The sequence below is a fragment of the Hyaena hyaena genome, unplaced genomic scaffold, assembly GCF_003009895.1.
Source record: "Hyaena hyaena isolate Hyena2069 unplaced genomic scaffold, ASM300989v1 scaffold_1123, whole genome shotgun sequence".
Taxonomy (NCBI): domain Eukaryota; kingdom Metazoa; phylum Chordata; class Mammalia; order Carnivora; family Hyaenidae; genus Hyaena; species Hyaena hyaena.
In genome coordinates, this window is record NW_024081756.1 from 269,858 (window position 1) to 289,646 (window position 19,789).

A 19,789-nucleotide genomic window follows, 5' to 3' on the forward strand; every position below is an offset into this window, starting at 1 on the left:
TTACTTAATACCCTTTGTAAACAAATGGCAACATACTAATGGATGTGTTTTTGCTGTTTGCACTGGATAGATGAAAATATTCCTCCATCATTCACCAAAAAACTAACCAAAATGGATAAGGTTCTGGGCTCTTCTATACGTATGGAGTGCAAGGTTTCTGGCTCACTTCCTATTAGTGCTCAGTGGTTTAAGGATGGAAAAGAAATATCTACAAGTGCAAAATACAGACTTGTCTGTCATGAGAACACTGTGTCACTGGAAGTTAATAATCTGGAATTAGAAGATACTGCAAATTACACATGCAGGGTCTCAAATGTCGCAGGGGACGACGCATGCAGTGGCATCTTAACTGTTAAAGGTTAGAATTTCTTTTCCTCTTCTTGATTCTTCTTTGTGACTGCTTTTTAAATGTACCACTCTTACCTTGTATTCTTTAGAGCTAAAAGTCTTAATAATTCTGTTTCTTTAGCTACATATTTATGGAGTTCAAGAAATATACAGTCATTACTCTTTTCAGAAATGTTTTCTTACATGTCTATAAGACTGTCAAATAGTTTTCAAGAGATCTAATGAAATATATTTCTCTTAACATCTATAGAACCACCAAGCTTCCTAGTGAAACCTGAGCGGCAACAAGCTATACCCGATTCTACAGTAGAATTTAAAGCAGTACTGAAAGGAACACCACCATTTAAAATAAAGTGGTTTAAAGACGATGTGGAACTTGCCTCTGGACCTACATGTTTCATTGGCTTGGAAGGGTCAACTAGCTTCTTAAATCTCTATTCAGTGGATGCTTCCAAGACTGGACAGTATACTTGCCAAGTTACCAATGACGTTGGTAGCGACTCTTGTACTACAGTGTTGCTTGTGACAGGTGTGCGACTTTGATTGTTTCATGTGTCTGTCTGACCCGTGGCTCCTTTCTGTATGGTACATCTACCCAATCAAGAAAGGACACTTTTCTCTAACAGTACACTGAATTTGCCAGGCATTGTTCATCTTTTTCTTCTTTCCTACTTATTACCTAATGTAGCTTTTGTTATTTGTACCAATTCCCCCATAATCTCCTCTTTCTTTCACTCTAGAACCACCGAAGTTTGTAAAGAAATTAGAAGCATCCAAAATAGTGAAAGCAGGTGACTCAGCACGACTTGAATGCAAGATAACTGGATCACCAGAGATCAGAGTTGTGTGGTACAGAAATGAACATGAAGTCCAAGCCAGTGATAAATACAGAATGACTTTCATTGACTCAGTGGCTGTCATACAGATGAACAATCTTGGTACTGAGGACGGTGGGGATTTCATTTGTGAGGCTCAGAACCCTGCTGGCAGCACAAGCTGTAGTACCAAGGTTATTGTAAAAGGTAGAAATCTCTTTCTTCTGTTTCCCATTACGTGAAACCCACCTTCTTCTCCCCTGGGGTATCAGAACTCTTTTTTCTTTTACTGTCATTTTAGCTGCCATTTGAGATCATAGACTATTTTCCCAAACTAACATTACTTCCCTTTTCAGATGTTATTTCTTCTTAAGATTTGCTTACATGTGGCCAATCATTGTGGGATATTTTTCTTGTTATTCCAATGCCATAATTCCAATCGCCTCAACACATTAGACAAACAATTCAAATTTGATATTTCACAAACATACCAAAAGAAAAGAAAAGAAGGCATCTTAAAATTAATTTTTGCCTTCAATTGCATTAAATTTGCCTTCAATGAATATATCATCATCCTCACAATATTCTTAATCATTAATAACAAATAATATTTACTACATGTATATGGTACAAGCAATATGGGTTTAATCCTACATTTAAAACAGGACAACTATATATTTCTTTCTCTTTCTAGAATTAGTTCCTAATTTAAAAAAATTATATCTCTATACCTTGGTGCAATTAGTACTGGTTTTCTGCAGCCATTTTCCAATATTTTTATCATGAAGTCCAAGTCTGTCATGGTGAGAGACAGTTATTTCAGTAACATTTGTTGACATGGAAGATTAGATCACAGATACCTTGGTGGCATCCAAGTGTCTCAGTTACAGAGCACATACAAAAAATTTCATCCTTGAAGTCAGCATTCCATACCTCATGCAAACCATCTTAATTAACATACTTGGATTTGGTTTCTGTTTTACAAATTTTGCGTCAATCCTTATAGTCCAAGAGAAATTAGTAAAGTAAGGTAGAGAAAAGATTGAACTGCTCCATAAAGACAGCTAGGGGGTCTAGTCTGGGCTCTCTCCCCAGGAAGTAGAGTGATTGTATAAAGGCTAACATTACCCATTACAGTATCTTGACTCTTTCCTCCAACTTAAAAACAAAGAAATAAATACACTCTGTGGAATTAGATAGCCCAACTCATTAGAAATTCTTATTTTTTACAGAACCACCTGTTTTTAGCAGCTTCCCTCCTATAGTAGAAACCCTTAAAAATACTGAAGTTAGCCTTGAGTGTGAACTTTCGGGAACACCACCATTTGAGGTAACATGGTACAAAGACAAGCGACAACTCCGAAGTAGCAAGAAATACAAGATTGCATCCAAAAATTTCCATGCAAGTATTCACATTCTCAATGTTGAAACCTCAGACATTGGTGAATACTACTGCAAGGCACAGAATGAAGTGGGAAGTGATACTTGCATTTGTACTGTCAAATTGAAAGGTAAGCATATGTCCTGCACATGACAGAAATGGCAGGAATGTGCCCAACACTTTTTTCCTCTCTCTCTCTTCCATTGTCTGGACAGTGTTCTCAACAGTCTCCACCCATCTTTTTCCTGTTCAGAACCACCAAGATTTGTCTCCAAGCTGAACAGCCTCACCGTTGTAGCTGGCGAGCCCGCTGAGTTGCAAGCATTCATAGAAGGAGCCCCGCCTATTTCTGTACAGTGGCTTAAAGAGAAAGAAGAAGTGATCAGAGAAAGTGAAAACATTAGAATTACATTTGTAGAAAATGTTGCAACTCTGCAGTTTGCAAAAGCAGAGCCAGCAAATGCTGGGAAGTATATCTGCCAAATCAAGAATGATGGTGGAATGAGAGAGAACATGGCCACTTTGACTGTTTTAGGTTGGTACAATATAGTACAATGGTCCCCTGATAGAAGGTGGTGCCAAACACTGAGATGAGTTACTGAGAGTCACCGGTAGAATCTCTTGTTCTGAGTTCCTTCTAGAATGATAGTAATCCTTGAGCTATTTGAAAGGCTTAGGAGAAAGGACCTAATCGATCTTTTTTTCTTTTTTCTGATTCACCTTTCAAACACACTTTCCTGTGTCTGCAATCCTAACAAAAATTAGCCATCTGTTTTATTGCTTTTGTGCTACTTTTCTTCATGGATTAGCAGATACAATCATTGACCCACTTTTGCTTAAGTATGAAAATTGTCGGGAACCAGCATATGCAACAAGGAAATTTTATTTCCAAAGTACTGGTTGTTAAAGCTACGAAGAACTCCCAAAATCAAAATTTGATAGGAAAGACTTGCACATACATCTTTGAACATTTTAATTTAGCAATTGTTTGAATAACAACTTTAGGGGAAAAAAACTGGCTCTAAACCTTTAAAAACCTAAAGCAGAAATATCAATTCATAATAGCATGAATTCTTTGCTGTAAAGAAGGTCAAGTGCAAACCAACACACATTGTCTAATGTGCATTGTCTGAATTGTTTTGGAAATCAACTAGTGCACAAGCATATTTCTTAATAACTCCCATAATTTCATGATAGCACGTAATTGCGGAATCACATTTTGAGGTCTAGAGAGAGAGAGCCCTAACAAAATCACACCACTGGAAGAAACAATCTTAGTGATTTTGAGAGTAGAGGCATGGTTAAGGTAATGGACTTTGACAGATGGCTATCACGTTTTATTTCAGAGCCTGCAATCATTGTTGAGAAGGCAGGATCGATGATGGTGACTGTGGGAGAAACGTGCACTCTGGAGTGTAAGGTGGCTGGCACTCCTGAACTCTCAGTTGAATGGTACAAGGACGGAAAGCTGTTGACCAGCAGCCAAAAACACAAATTTAGCTTCTACAACAGACTCTCTTCCTTAAAGATTCTCTCTGTTGAAAGGCAAGATGCAGGCACATACACTTTCCAAGTGCAAAATAATGTTGGAAAAAGTAGCTGTACGGCTGTGGTTGATGTTTCAGGTTAGTTCGGATCCACTCCCCACGGTGGTTATGTGAATTCCCTTCACCGGTTTCTTTCTCTCAAGTCTCTTCTGTTCTTTCAAATCCTGATGAGTCTCTTGCTTTTCCTCACACAGACCGAATGGTCCCTCCCTCTTTCACACGAAGACTGAGGGATACCACTGGGGTGCTGGGTACTTCGTGCATCTTGGAGTGCAAAGTAGCTGGCTCATCACCTATCTCTGTGGCCTGGTTTCATGAGAGAACTAAGATTGTCAGTGGAGCAAAGTACCAAACCATGTTTTCAGATAATGTCTGCACGTTGCAGCTGAATTCTCTGGACTCCTCAGATATGGGCAACTACACATGCGTGGCTGCTAATGCCGCTGGCTCTGATGAGTGTCGTGCGGCATTGGCCGTACAAGGTCAGTGTTAAAGACGCAAACCGTTTCTTACAAATTCCTCTCTGGGTGCACACCCAGGCACCCATCTGACACACATTCAAAAGTGCTCTTTGTTTTTGATTCAAAGTTGTGGCTAACTTAGAAGCTCACAGGCGCTTTTCACTGTCCTCCATCTCTATGTAGAACCACCATCTTTTGTGAAGGAACCTGAACCTTCGGAGATACTACCAGGCAAAAATGTCACTTTCACAAGCGTTATTAGAGGCACCCCTCCATTCAAGGTGGGCTGGTTCAGAGGTGCCAGGGAACTGGTGAGAGGAGACCAGTGCAACATCTATTTTGAAGACACTGTGGCGGAACTGGAATTATTTAATGTGGACATTTCTCAGAGTGGGGAGTATACTTGCGTGGTTTCTAATGGTGCTGGCCAAGCATCCTGCACTACTCGTCTCTTTGTAAAAGGTTCGCTCAAGTGCATTTGCTCTTCCTATTCTTTATTCATTGACATCTTTGTGCTTTTATTGTGTTTAATTGCTATGCTTTGTCACTCACCAGAACCAGCTACGTTTGTGAAGAGGTTAAGCGATCAGTCTGTGGAACCAGGGAAATCCATAATTCTCGAGGGCACCTATACTGGAACACTTCCGATTTCAGTTACCTGGAAAAAGGATGGTTTTGACATAACTCCGTCTGAAAAATGCAGCATAGTCACCACAGAGAAAACTTGCATCCTAGAAATCCTGAATAGCACAAAAAGAGATGCGGGACAGTACTCCTGCGAAATTGAAAATGAGGCAGGGAAGGATGTTTGCAAAGCTTTGGTATCGACGTTAGGTGTGTTGTCTTATTCTCTCTTTAATAATTGGCATTCGTGTAGCACGAAGCACGGGTTTGTTCAGTTTTCTTTAATTCCAGCTGCTGATTGCAATCCTATCTTCTTTAGAACCACCTTATTTTGTTACGGAACTGGAGCCCCTGGAGGCATCAGTTGGAGACTCAGTTTCTTTACAATGTCAAGTGGCTGGGACACCAGAAATTACAGTGTCTTGGTATAAAGGAGACACCAAGTTACGTCCAACTCCTGAATACAGGACCTATTTTACAAACAACGTGGCCACACTTGTTTTTAACAAAGTGAACATTAATGACAGTGGAGAGTACACGTGTAAAGCAGAAAATAGCATAGGAACTGCTTCGTCTAAGACTGTCTTCAGAATTCAAGGTGATGATGTTATTTTCAAAATTAAGAAAATTTTAAAATCTTAATTCTTTTATCTTTGGGGAGAAATTTTCACCTCAGCTACTAATGCCTCCAGTATCGCTTATCTTCCTACAGAGCGCCAACTCCCACCGTCCTTTGCAAGACAACTGAAAGACATTGAACAAACTGTGGGGCTGCCAGTTACACTCACTTGTCGATTAAATGGCTCCGCACCCATCCAAGTGTGCTGGTATAGAGATGGGGTACTTTTACGAGATGATGAGAATCTACAGATGTCATTTGTAGATAATGTGGCGACTTTAAAAATTTTGCAAACCGACTTGAGCCACTCTGGCCAGTACTCCTGCTCAGCTTCTAATCCACTTGGAACAGCATCTTCTAGTGCTAGACTGACGGCAAGAGGTTTGTTCCCATGTTAATCTTTGTCTTTGCGAACAATGACTTCTTATTCATGGTCAGAGGAGAAGTGGCCAATGGAAAAAGTAAAACAAAACAAAACGCCCATTGCCTTTTCTTTTCATTTTCCAGAACCTAAGAAATCTCCCTTCTTTGACATCAAGCCTGTATCTATAGATGTCATTGCTGGGGAAAGTGCTGACTTTGAGTGTCATGTTACTGGTGCTCAACCAATGCGAATCACTTGGTCAAAAGACAATAAGGAGATACGTCCTGGAGGAAATTATACTATCACATGTGTGGGAAACACTCCCCATTTAAGAATTCTTAAAGTAGGCAAAGGAGACTCTGGGCAATATACTTGCCAAGCAACCAATGATGTTGGCAAAGACATGTGCTCAGCTCAACTCAGTGTAAAAGGTATCACTGCATGGCGTCTACCAGTGTTTGTTCTTTCCCACGTTTGTGTAATTGACTTCTAAAAGTTTCTTTAGTTTTTAAATGTTTGGGGTAAACTAACTGGGTCATGTTAGGATGTATATTAGTGTTGAAGAAAACATTAATCAATGTTCTACTTTGTCTTTATATTGTTCTTTAAATTAATGTTATCTCTAAGTGTGATCCTATTGAATGGTGTTTAATTGAAATTTGTTAACTATTGTTTCAGCTGTCCATTCTCATTTTTTATTCTTTTCTGTTACATGCATTCTGATTGGTCATCACTAAATTTTGATCAAACACCTCTATAATACATTAACTTGTGTGTTTTAGTTTATATATCAAACTATAAAAATAAACTTAACAATTAAATCCTCTATTAAAAGCTTATTTAATAGAAAACATTTTACCATAAAATTATCAGAAAGCACATTCTGATAATAAACCAGTGACCAGTTTAAACATGTGCTGTGGGACCTTCAACTACAAACCTAAGCTATTTTTTTCCTTTGATTTGCTAGAACCTCCAAAGTTTGTTAAGAAACTAGACGCTTCAACAATTGCAAAGCAGGGAGGATCCATCCAACTGGAATGTAAAATAAGTGGTTCCCCAGAAATCAAAGTTTCATGGTTCCGAAACGACAGTGAACTTCATGAAAGTTGGAAATACAACATGTCCTTCATTAATTCTGTGGCGTTGCTTACCATCAATGAAGCCAGCACTGAGGACAGTGGGGACTACATCTGTGAGGCTCATAATGGTGTTGGGGACGCCAGCTGCAGCACAGCCCTGACCGTTAAAGGTTAGACACACTAAGCATCTTTCTTCTCCTCTGATTTGATTCTTTCTCAGCAATGTTACGAGCTCCAAACTCAAAAGGCTCATTAAGAGGACTTGCTTGCAGTTCTTAAACTAGTTTTTATGAATTATTATTCCTTGTGTTAGCATAATGCCATATGATCACACCAATCCCTCTTAATGATTCTGGATTCTAAAATATTTTTTCTTTTCTTAGCAAGCAAATATCCTCATCATTTATCTTCTTTTTTTTTCTTCTGGTAGCACCTCCCGTTTTCACCCAGAAGCCTTCTCCAGTAGGAGCTCTTAAAGGTTCTGATGTTATCTTCCAATGTGAAATTTCGGGAACCCCCCCATTTGAAGTGATGTGGGTTAAAGATCGAAAGCAAGTTCGAAGCAGCAAGAAATTTAAAATCACCTCAAAAAATTATGATACAAGTCTTCATATCCTTAACCTTGAAGCCTCCGATGTAGGAGAGTATCACTGCAAAGCTACTAATGAGGTGGGAAGCGACACGTGTGTTTGCACTGTCAAGTTCAAAGGTTTGTATACATGGGCACAAAAATATATGCCTCTTCCTTTCATCTCTTCATGCTTAACTAATAATTTATGTGGCTATGAATCTCTTTATTTTCTCTAACCACAAATTTCTTTCATTAGAACCCCCACGATTTGTGAAAAAGCTAAGCGACACCTCAACTCTTCTTGGGGATCCTGTTGAGTTACAGGCTGTAGTGGAAGGCTTCCAGCCAATTTCTGTTGTCTGGCTGAAAGATAAAGGTGAAGTCATCAGAGAGAGTGAAAACACTAGGATTTCATTCGTTGATAATGTTGCAACCCTCCAACTTGGGAGCCCGGAAGCATCTAATTCTGGAAAATATGTGTGCCAAATCAAAAATGATGCCGGAATGAGAGAATGTTCAGCTGTCTTGACTGTACTAGGTTAGTAATAAAGTACAACCTAAGAAAAAAATCAAATTGGCCCATGATCATCGTCTGCAAATATTACTCTAACCCCATAAAATATTGATTATACTCCTAGTTTGGAAGGTGACTTTTTTTTTTCAATGCATTATACTTCTTCTTTTAGAACCAGCCAGAATCCTAGAGAAGCCAGAACCCATGACTGTCACTACTGGAAATCCTTTTGCTTTAGAGTGTGTAGTGACTGGGACCCCCGAACTTTCAGTCAAGTGGTTCAAAGATGGGAGAGAATTATCTGCAGACAGCAAACATCACATTACATTCATCAACAAAGTGGCCTCAGTTAAAATCCCTTGCGCAGAAATGAGTGACAAGGGGTTATATAGCTTTGAAGTGAAAAACAGCGTTGGTAAAAGTAGCTGTTCTGTATCTGTCCATGTTTCGGGTGAGTAGTAAGAGGTTCTTATGAATATATAATTTTTCCTAGAAGAACAAAAAAAGAAAGCTCCTCTTATCAAAGGAAAACAACTCTTCTCCACCTAGATCGCGTTGTTCCTCCTTCCTTCATCCGCAAGTTGAAAGACATGAATGCCATCCTGGGAGCATCTGCAGTTTTGGAGTGCCGAGTCTCTGGTTCAGCCCCGATTTCAGTTGGCTGGTTTCAGGATGGGAATGAGATCGTTAGTGGGCCTAAATGCCAGTCCAGCTTTTCAGAAAATGTCTGTACTTTGAATTTGAGCTCATTGGAGCCCACCGACACAGGCACATACACGTGTGTGGCCGCCAACGTGGCGGGTTCGGACGAATGCTCAGCCGTCCTGACTGTGCAAGGTCAGTGTGCAAGGATCAGGCAGCTGCTTCTCCAACATCTCTAAGGGACTTAGTGCCTGCCTTGCATGCGATTTCTTTACCTTCTCTTCATTTTTAGTCTTAGTTCCGTTTTCTTCAAGTAGCAGAAGCACATCTCACCTGGATTTCTTTTCTTTCTTGCTCTCCCCCTCCATTGGGGTATCCAGAACCACCATCTTTTGAACAAATCCCTGACTCTGTGGAAGTTTTACCTGGAATGAGCCTCATATTCTCCTGCGTCATTAGAGGCACCCCTCCGTTCAAGGTCAAATGGTTTAAAGGCAGCCGAGAACTGGTGTCAGGGGAGTCATGCACCATCTCTCTGGAAGATTTTGTGACAGAGCTGGAGTTACTGGAAGTGGAGCCATTGCAGAGTGGAGACTATTCTTGCCTCGTAACTAATGATGCAGGCAGTGCCTCCTGTACTGCACATCTTTTTGTGAAAGGTCTGCTCTTTGCTCCCACTCGTGTATCTTTTAAGTTTTCTTCCAGGTCTTCATTTAAAGATGCCAAATTTACCCTCATGTTTTCTCCATATAGAACCAGCCACCTTTGTGAAAAGATTGGCTGATTTCAGCGTGGAGACAGGAAGCCCCATAGTTCTTGAGGCCACGTACACTGGCACACCTCCCATCTCAGTGAGCTGGATGAAGAATGAGTTCCCTCTTTCACAGTCTCAAAATTGCAGTATTACCACGACAGAGAAATCCACCATCCTGGAAATTGTTGACAGCACTGTAGAGGATTATGCACAGTACAGTTGCCTGATAGAAAATGAGGCCGGTCAAGATATTTGTGAAGCTCTGGTGTCTGTCTTAGGTGTGTTGGCAAGTTATCTCTTTTTCATTGCTATCTTTTCTTTCTTTTAAAACATCCTCTTTAAGTTAGCATAACTGATTGATTGTATCATCCTTTGTACCCTAGAACCACCTTATTTCATTGAACCTCTGGGACATGTGGAAGCAGCCATTGGAGAACCCATAACTTTACAATGTAAAGTGGATGGAACCCCAGAAATCAGAATTTCTTGGTATAAAGAGCACACAAAGCTACGATCAGCTCCTGCATACAAGATGCAATTTAAGAATAATGTCGCCTCTTTGGTAATCAACAAAGTAGATCACAGTGATGTAGGAGAGTACTCTTGCAAGGCAGAAAACAGTGTGGGGGCAGTCGCTTCTTCAGCCGTGCTCGTTATCAGAGGTGATGATGCTTTTGTTTAACAAGTCTTACTGTGTGCTGACAGACCGATTTTCTTCAAAACATCAAAATTTCAATGGATTCAAATATGTCATGGTTGTTTTCTCTCTTGTAAATAAGAATTATCTGTAACTTCTTTACAGAGCGCAAACTTCCACCTTCCTTTGCAAGAAAACTGAAGGATGTTCATGAGACGCTTGGCTTCCCAGTTGCATTTGAATGTCGCATCAATGGCTCAGAACCTCTTCAAGTGTCTTGGTACAAGGATGGGGTACTTTTGAAAGATGATTCTAATTTGCAAACATCTTTTGTTCATAACGTAGCAACTCTTCAGATTTTGCAAACTGACCAGAGCCACGTTGGTCAGTACAATTGCTCAGCTTCTAATCCTCTTGGAACTGCTTCATCCAGTGCCAAGCTCATTCTCACAGGTGAGTAGCTTATCACATCACCTTCTTTGTTATAAAGCAGCTTCACTGCCATGGGCAACCGGGCTGGTGCCACTTAGTTTCTGCCCCATGTCTGGAAGCATGAAAACTGAAGTCGTCATGTTGCTCTTCATCATTTTCAGAGCATGAAGTGCCTCCTTTCTTTGATCTGAAGCCTGTATCAGTAGATCTTGCTCTTGGAGAAAGTGGTTCTTTTAAATGTCATGTAACCGGAACTGCACCCATCAAAATCGCTTGGGCCAAAGATAACCGAGAGATTCGCCCTGGAGGCAACTACAAGATGACCTTGGTTGAAAATACTGCCACTCTGACAGTTCTCAAAGTAAGCAAAGGCGATGCCGGGCAGTATACCTGCTACGCAAGCAACGTCGCTGGAAAAGACTCTTGTTCTGCTCATCTGGGTGTACAAGGTACTTGTCCCAGTAGAGTAGCAACATCTCTTACATTTTCAATATCTTGAAATATAGGAGGAAGGGTGTGCTTGAAAGTTATGTTTAGGACCATGGTCTAGTAATTAGAAGAGACCAGAGCCTTCCAAGTGGGGTCCAGTTTTAACATTTTTTTTTAATAAGAAAATATAAAACCAGTAAAACATGGACTGAAAATCTATTTTCAAAGGCTAAAATAGAGACTAGGGAAATAGTGAACAAATGTTTGCTGCAGAAATGCAAGAATATCCAAGTTTTGAAAGAAATCAGTTTGGGGCAAAAAAAAAGAAGTTATCTCAAATGACTTATTTTCCACAGTAGTTTGTAAATTAATGGATTTAGTTTCTCTAGGGGATAGCAGATCCTAAACAAGCCCTTCAAAAAGAGTCAGCTTGCTTCAACCTCTCTTCCTCCACTAGGTCCATTTAAATAATAGTGGAAGCCAGAGGGCTAGAACATCAATATCCAGCATTGTAGAAGGCAACTATTTCTTTCCGCAGCAAGTTCACAGCTGTTGTCAGAAATTGAATAATTAATGAGATGCTGATTTAACCCATTAGAGAATTTTTTTAAGGGTTTTTGTGGTGATTTGTAGCTACCTTGAAACTAAAATAGAATTGTATTTAGTAGCCCATTTGCTCTATGACATATTCCTAGCCATTTTTATCTTCCTGAGCTTGAATTTTTTTTTTTGCTTCAGTTAATGAAGAAAGCATTGCTCTCCCTACCTTGTATGGGAAATTATGAAGGTTGAAGAAATATCTATTTAAGGTGTATAAGAGGAATTGGCATAAATATTAAGAAAACTCACCCAGTTTTGTTATTTTGATTCCTCATGGTATATATCTAATATCTTCGCAGCCATAGGAGATAGGTCTCTGCTAATTTACATACAAGAGAGTGGTCAAACTCTCTTATTCCCTGTGAACCTCATAGCACCTCCAGCAACAGATACACCCCCTGCCTCTGATGTTGCACTAAAGATACTATTGCGGGGGCATATGTGGGTGGCTCAGCAAGTTCAGCATCTGGCTCTTGATTTCAGCTCAGGTCATGATCTCATGGGTCCATGAGGGTGAGCTCTGCAGCAGGCTCTGTGTTGACAGTGCGGAGCCTGCTTGGGATTCCCTCTCCCTCCAAAAAATAAGTAAATGTTTTTTTTTTTAAATACATGATTCTCTTGCTGGGAAGAGGACCACACAATGTGGATCAATGTATTTTCCTCCTTCCTTCTGCAATAACATTTGATGTGGGTGTTTACTGACTTAAATGCATTTTACTTTTAGAAATTTCTACTTAGATTTAACTTAACCATTGTTAGCTACGAATTATTAGCTATTCTTCCTCGAACAGCCTCAGGTAAATTTGTTTTCCAGAGTTAAAGACCTCTCTGTTGGCAGTTTCCTTTTTTCACTTCATCTTGAGTTATACACATCTTTTCCTTCCCTTACCTTGTGTTTTCCCTCTTGGTTCCATAGAACCACCCAGGTTCATTAAGAAGCTAGAACCATCAAGAATTGTAAAACAGGACGAATACACAAGATATGAATGTAAAATAGGAGGGTCTCCAGAAATCAAAGTGTTATGGTACAAAGACGAGACTGAAATTCAAGAGAGCAGCAAATTCAGAATGTCATTTGTTGACTCGGTGGCAGTGTTGGAAATGCACCACCTCAGTGTTGAAGACAGCGGAGACTACACTTGTGAGGCCCGCAACGCAGCTGGCAGTGCAAGCAGCAGCACTTCCTTGAAAGTGAAAGGTCAGGCCTCACTCTTCCTTTGCAGCTTTCACACTGGACTCCTCTCCGGTAGTCCTCCGAGTTCCCTGTGTGACTCTCTAGTGGTATCTTTAATTTTTAAAGAGTGCAGTTGAAAAGTGAAAGTGATGTTTTCTGTCTCTATGATGGAATGGGAAACAGATTCTTACTTGAAACTAGAAACTTACAGCACACATCCAAATGTTCCTTTTTCCTCTAACCCAATGACCCTTCAATTGTAGAACCACCCATTTTCCGCAAAAAGCCTCATCCTGTTGAGACCCTGAAAGGAGCTGATGTTCATCTTGAATGTGAGCTTCAGGGTACGCCCCCGTTTCAAGTTTCTTGGCATAAAGAGAAGAGAGAACTGAGGAGCGGCAAGAAGTACAAGATAATGACTGAGAACTTCCTGACAAGTATTCACATCCTGAACGTCGATGCTGCAGACATGGGGGAGTACCAGTGCAGAGCCACCAACGATGTGGGCAGTGACTCTTGTGTTGGCTCTATCACTCTGAAAGGTTAGAGCGGCTTCATTCTTTTCTGTCTGCTGTTTCCCTTCTCATTATTTCCCTTCTAATTTTAATAGTCTGTTGGCTTCTTAGTGAGTGCCAGGTCCTTAATCGCTAGCTGTGTCTTCTCCTCTTCCTTTCTTGTTTTTCCAAGTCTTTTTTGCATTTAGTGTGCATCACATTTCTGAATCCTACCAAGTATCATTTTAGACAATTTTTCCAGTGGGTTTCATTGAACTTAGAATTCTGGAGAGGAGAAGATGTCTGAGTCTTTCAGCTTAATGTAAACTCTAGCATGTTCCTGCTCTCACCAAAAATACCTCTTATTTAAGAAATGGAAACAACACGTTATCACCAGTGTAATTCCTAGCATTGCATAACTTGAGGGAAGTACTAGTAGACCCATACATTCTATTGTTATTTATTTATTTTCTCAAAGGTTTTATTTTTAAGTAATCTCTACACCCAACATGGGGCTCAAACTCAAAATCCGAAGATCAAATATTGCATACTCCACTGACTGAGCCAGCCAGGCACCCCTGGGACATTTTTATGAACATGGTTGTTGTTTTTTTCTAAATGTAATTTATTGTCAAGTTAGCTAACATACAGCATATACAGTATGTAGATTCCCATGATTCATCACTTACAGACGACAGCCAGTGCTCATCCCAACAAGTGCTGTCTTCAATGCCCTTCACCCATCTTCTCCTCCCTACCACCTCCCCTTCAACCCTCAGTTTGTTCTCTGTATTTAAGTCTCTTATGGTGTCCTCCCTCTCGGTTTGGAAACCTTTTTCTCCTTCCCTTCCCCCATTGTCTTCTGTTAAGTTTCTCAAACTCCGCATGAGTGAAAACATGATATCCGTCCTTCTCTGCCTGACTTATTTCACTTAGCATAATACCCTCCAGTTCCAGCCATGTTGTTGCAAATGGCCAGATTTCATTCTTTCTCATTGCCTAGTGGTATTCCCTTGTATATATAAACCACATCTTCTTTATCCACTCATCAGTCGATGGACATTTGGGCTCTTTCCATAATTTGCCTATTGTTGATAGTGGTGCTATAAACATTGGGGTACATGTGCCCCTATGAATGAGCATGTCTGTATCCTTTGGATAAATTCCTGGTAGTGCTATTCCTGGACCATAGTGTAATTCCACTTTTAATTTTTCGAGGAACTTCCACACTGTTTTCTAGAAAGGCTGCACCAGTTTGCATTCCCACCAACAGTGCAAGAGGGTTCCCCTTTCTCCACATCATTGCCAGCCTCTGTTGTTTCCTGAGTTGTTCATTTAAGCCACTCTAACCTGTGTGAGGTGATATCTCAGTGTGGTTTTGATTTGTATTTCCCTGATGATGAACGAGGTTAAGCATCTTTTCATATGTCTGTTGGCCGTCTGGATGTCTTCTTTGGAAAAGCTATACCCACGCATTTTAAATGACATTCTTTTTTTCATCAGCACCACCAAGATTTGTGAAGAAGCTCAGTGATGTTTCTACCATCGTTGGTGAAGAAGTTCAGCTACAGACTACTATTGAAGGCGCTGAGCCAATTTCAGTGGTGTGGTTCAAAGATAAGGGGGAAATTGTTAGAGAAAGTGACAACATATGGGTTTCTTATTCAGAAAACGTTGCAACCCTACAGTTTGCAAGAGCAGAAACAGCCAATGCTGGGAAGTACACCTGTCAGATCAAAAATGATGCTGGAATGCAAGAGTGCTTCGCCACACTCTCTGTTCTCGGTTAGTACAAATAGAACATTGTCAGGAACACAAAAATATCTGTGTTTTCTTTAGTTATCCAGCTTGTTTTAAAATCTGAGTGTAATCTGTATCTCATTCCAGAACCTGCAGCAATTGTGGAAAAGCCGGAATCCATAAGAGTTACCACAGGAGATACCTGTACCTTGGAGTGCACAGTCACTGGCACACCCGAACTCAGTACGAAGTGGTTTAAGGATGGAAAACAACTGACAAGTGACAGCAAATACAAAATAAGCTTCTTCAACAAAGTATCTGGCCTTAAGATTATTAATGTGGCACCTAGCGACAGTGGGGTATACAGTTTCGAGGTGCAAAACCCCGTTGGCAAGGACAGCTGTACAGCCTCCGTTCAAGTTTCAGGTTGGTTGGTTAGTCTTTTGTCTCAGTGTTATTATAGTATAGCTCCTGATTTATATATATATGCGTATGCGAAGCTCCATCTTCTACAGTGTGACATGAGTCTGACATCTTCTGCCTCAGCAAAATCAGAAGTAACGTACCTGTAGAGTTAGAAGAAAATCAAGTTCAAAAGTTATATCCCTTTCTCATGGAGAAATTTCCTCAATTCAGAGCGGTTAGAGTAAAACTGAATCCCTGGAGAAAGACAAAGTTGCCTTTAACTATCATAACTTACGCTGGAATAATTCACCATATAATGGTTCACGGCGATGAGAGACCAAGATCCTTAACACATCAATCAGTACATCTTATCCATTGATTCATGAGGCTTTTGACTATGTGAGCCCGTAGGGAAATCTTCGATATCTTTACAAAGACGCCAAGTGGATCTAGGGATATTCCATCAAAACTACACTAATTCTCTTTTCAAAACACGTTATAACGAATGTCCCTTGTTTGTTTGATTTTTACCACATTCAGACCGAACTATTCCTCCTTCATTCACGAGAAAATTGAAAGAGACGAAGGGTCTGTCCGGTTCCTCGGTTGTAATGGAGTGCAAAGTCTATGGATCACCTCCAATCTCCGTCTCCTGGTTCCATGAAGGAAATGAGATCAGTATTGGAAGGAAATACCAGTCCACCCTGACAGATAACACTTGTGCTTTAACTGTGAACATGCTGGAAGAATCAGATGCCGGCAACTACACATGTGTAGCTACTAATGTGGCTGGTTCTGATGAATGCAGTGCTCCTCTGACTGTGAGAGGTCAGTTAAAAAGACAAAGAAACAGGGGCGCCTGGGTCACTCAATTGGTTAAGTGTCCAACTCTTGATCTCAGCTCAGGTCAAGATCTTGCAGCTTGTGAGTTCTAGCCCCACGTTGGGCTCTGCACTGACAGCGTGAAGCCTGCCTGGGGTTCTCTCTTTTTCTCCTCTCTCTCTGCCCCTCCCCCACTCATGCTTTCTCTCTCAAAATAAATAATTGTTTAAAAATACAGTAAAACAGAGCTATATTTCAGAGTTAGTGAAATTTTTTGAGTATTATTATCATCAAACTTGAAAAATATTAAATCGTTTTTCGTATATGTTTGTGTTTCTTTGTTTAGAACCACCATCTTTTGTTCAGAAACCTGAGGCCATGGATGTTTTTACCGGAGCCAATGTAACTTTCACAAGCATCATAAAAGGAACACCTCCTTTCAGCGTCAGCTGGTTCAAGGGTAGCAGTGAACTAGTACCAGGGGACAGATGTAATGTGTCCCTGGAGGATTCAGTTGCCGAACTGGAGTTGTTTGATGTAGATACAACACAAAGTGGAGAATACACCTGCATAGTTAGTAACGAAGCCGGTAGAGCTTCTTGTACAACACATCTCTATGTAAAAGGTTTGTTGGACCGCTATTCTGCATTTTTACAACTAGTATACATAAAGTATCATATAGGTCTATATCTGAATGTACATGGGTTTGATTTCATATTGTCAATCTGTTTTCTATAGCCCCAGCCAAATTCGTGAAGAGGCTCAATGATTACAGCATAGAGAAAGGAAAACCCTTGATTCTAGAGGGCACGTACACCGGAACTCCTCCTATTTCCGTTACATGGAAGAAAAATGGCATAAACATAACTCCTTCTCAGAGGTGTCATATTACCACAACCGAAAGGTCTGCCATCTTGGAAATCCCAAGTAGCATGGTAGAGGATGCAGGACAGTACAACTGCTACATCGAAAATGCTTCTGGAAAAGATTCCTGTTCCGCACAAATACTGATACTAGGTTTGTTATGATCCCACACTCATATCTTCATATATAAATAATCATTCTGGCATGTCTCTTCATGAATAATTCTCTCTCCTGCCTACAGAACCACCATATTTTGTCAAGCAGTTGGAGCCTGTTAAGGTGACCGTTGGAGATTCTGCCTCTTTACAATGCCAGATTGCTGGGACCCCTGAAATCGGGGTGTCATGGTACAAAGGCGATACAAAATTAAGACCTACTACCACCTACAAAATGCATTTTCGGAACAACGTTGCTACACTGGTTTTCAACCAGGTCGATAGTAATGACGGTGGAGAATATATCTGCAGAGCTGAAAACAGTGTGGGAGAAGTTTCTTCATCAACTTTCCTTACTGTGCAAGGTGATTGCAGTATTTTTTTTTACTGTTTTATTTATTTCTAGGAGAGAGAGAGAGAGAGACAGCGTGAGCAGGGGAGGGTCAGAGAGAGAGGGAGACAGGCTCCAGGCTCTGAGCTGGCAGTCAGCACAGAGCCCGACGTGGGGCTCGAACCCACGAACCGCAAGATCATGACCTAAGCGAAAGTCGGACGCTTAACCGACTAAGCCACCCAGGCGCCCCGATTGCAGTATTTTTGAAGTGAATGAGTTTGTGTTGCTTTTGAAGAAGATTTAAGATATCTGGTGAAGGCCTTCCTTCTGCCCAATGCAAAATGTTCCACTTAAGAGATTCCGCCTACACTTAGTGGCTTATCTTTGTCTATAGGTGGGAGAGATAAGAGGCCTACATGCTCGGTTGGAAGGATCATGGAATCAATTGTCTCTGTAATTAAAGCTTTAAGAAAAATGAGTGGCCATATTTTTAAAATTCCACCTCATGAGTACCCCATTCAGTTGCCAACAAGGCAGTCCTAACAATAGGAGGATCTGCTGCGTGCCTGGAGGTGTACCTTAAGCCAATCAATTTCTCTACAGGCTTACATGTTTTTGCACCTGGTGTGCATTAGGGTAACCACAGAGTGAAAATTCTATTCCAGAAGTTTATATGTTGTTCTTTGTGTTCGAGTTAATTCAAGAGCTATTAATACCTCCTGATATTTTTGTAGGCACATTATTATCTATATAGCAATAATTGTAAGAAGAGTATTCAGTAAATTAAAACCATCCAGAAGTATTCATTATTTTTAATTTTGTTCCTACAGAGCAAAAATTTCCACCATCATTTTCTCGGCAATTGCGAGATGTCCAAGAAACAGTTGGACTTCCAGTTGTTTTTGAATGTACCATACATGGATCAGAACCTATCTCAGTGTCTTGGTATAAAGATGGCAAGCCATTGAAAGATGGCCCAAATGTACAAACATCATTTTTAGATAACGTAGCCACTCTGAATATTTTTAAAACAGATCGGAGCCTTGCAGGCCAGTATTCTTGCACAGCTACGAATCCTATCGGGTCGGCTTCTTCCAGTGCCAGACTCATTCTCACAGGTTTGTGGATTCTTCAGCTTCTTTCTATTTCTGTAAATAAAATTTCTGTAGTCAAAATTAAGGAGAAAACATCACGGTTTCTGTCATGTGGGATGGCTATGGGGCCTGAAATCTTGCCTTTCTGCTCTGCTCTTAGAGGGGAAGAACCCGCCCTTCTTTGACGTTCCTGTGGCCCCTGTGGATGCTGTGGTTGGGGAAAGTGCAGACTTTGAGTGCCACGTGACTGGGACACAACCAATAAAGGTCACCTGGGCCAAAGACAACAGAGAGATACGAAGTGGCGGAAACTACCAGATTAGTTACCTGGAAAACAGTGCCCACCTGACAATCCTGAAAGTGGACAAAGGAGACTCCGGGCAGTATACCTGCTATGCTGTGAATGAAGTGGGAAAGGACTCCTGCACGGCTCAACTTAATATAAAAGGTGTCATTTATTTTACATGTGGTCCAGTGAAACATAATCATTTTCTGTTCTAACCTAATGGTGCAGTTTCTATAAGGGCAGTGAAATTTAGGACATAGTACTAAACATGTCATAGTTTTAAACAAATGACATAAAAATGTTTAAGAAGAAATAAGTTTCTCTAGAGAACAAGCAATCTTTCTAAATTCGTATTTTTCTAAAACTATATATATCCTACATAACCCTAAGACCACCCTCCTCTTTTTATTTGTGGTTCTGTAAATAGCTGTAAGTTATTTTCATCATTTATCCCATAAATCAGAGAACAGTTTAGAATAAGTTTGTGGGGGAGGGGGAGCTGAAATTTTAGGGACATACACTGATTTGCTGTATTCAGTTGGTCAGCATTAACTTTTAACGTAAAATATGACTTTTTTCCTGAAAAGCCTCATATCAGGAA

General features: G+C 40.5%; 1 protein-coding gene across 1 annotated transcript in view; it reads left to right on the forward strand.

Annotated features, from left to right (window-relative positions):
• The window catches only part of TTN (titin), a 274,001-nt gene that overhangs the window by 77,385 nt on the left and 176,827 nt on the right, over positions 1 to 19,789 (forward strand). Inside the window, 32 exon segments of the mRNA XM_039222380.1 lie at positions 71 to 358; positions 599 to 877; positions 1,089 to 1,370; positions 2,396 to 2,674; positions 2,798 to 3,079; positions 3,891 to 4,169; positions 4,286 to 4,573; positions 4,736 to 5,014; positions 5,108 to 5,386; positions 5,496 to 5,774; positions 5,889 to 6,176; positions 6,303 to 6,590; positions 7,130 to 7,411; positions 7,672 to 7,950; positions 8,069 to 8,350; positions 8,499 to 8,777; positions 8,876 to 9,163; positions 9,349 to 9,627; positions 9,722 to 10,000; positions 10,106 to 10,384; positions 10,525 to 10,812; positions 10,953 to 11,240; positions 12,737 to 13,018; positions 13,258 to 13,536; positions 14,992 to 15,273; positions 15,376 to 15,654; positions 16,174 to 16,461; positions 16,802 to 17,080; positions 17,194 to 17,472; positions 17,561 to 17,839; positions 18,639 to 18,926; positions 19,063 to 19,350. Of these exon segments, the coding sequence (XP_039078311.1) occupies positions 71 to 358; positions 599 to 877; positions 1,089 to 1,370; positions 2,396 to 2,674; positions 2,798 to 3,079; positions 3,891 to 4,169; positions 4,286 to 4,573; positions 4,736 to 5,014; positions 5,108 to 5,386; positions 5,496 to 5,774; positions 5,889 to 6,176; positions 6,303 to 6,590; positions 7,130 to 7,411; positions 7,672 to 7,950; positions 8,069 to 8,350; positions 8,499 to 8,777; positions 8,876 to 9,163; positions 9,349 to 9,627; positions 9,722 to 10,000; positions 10,106 to 10,384; positions 10,525 to 10,812; positions 10,953 to 11,240; positions 12,737 to 13,018; positions 13,258 to 13,536; positions 14,992 to 15,273; positions 15,376 to 15,654; positions 16,174 to 16,461; positions 16,802 to 17,080; positions 17,194 to 17,472; positions 17,561 to 17,839; positions 18,639 to 18,926; positions 19,063 to 19,350 (9,036 nt within the window).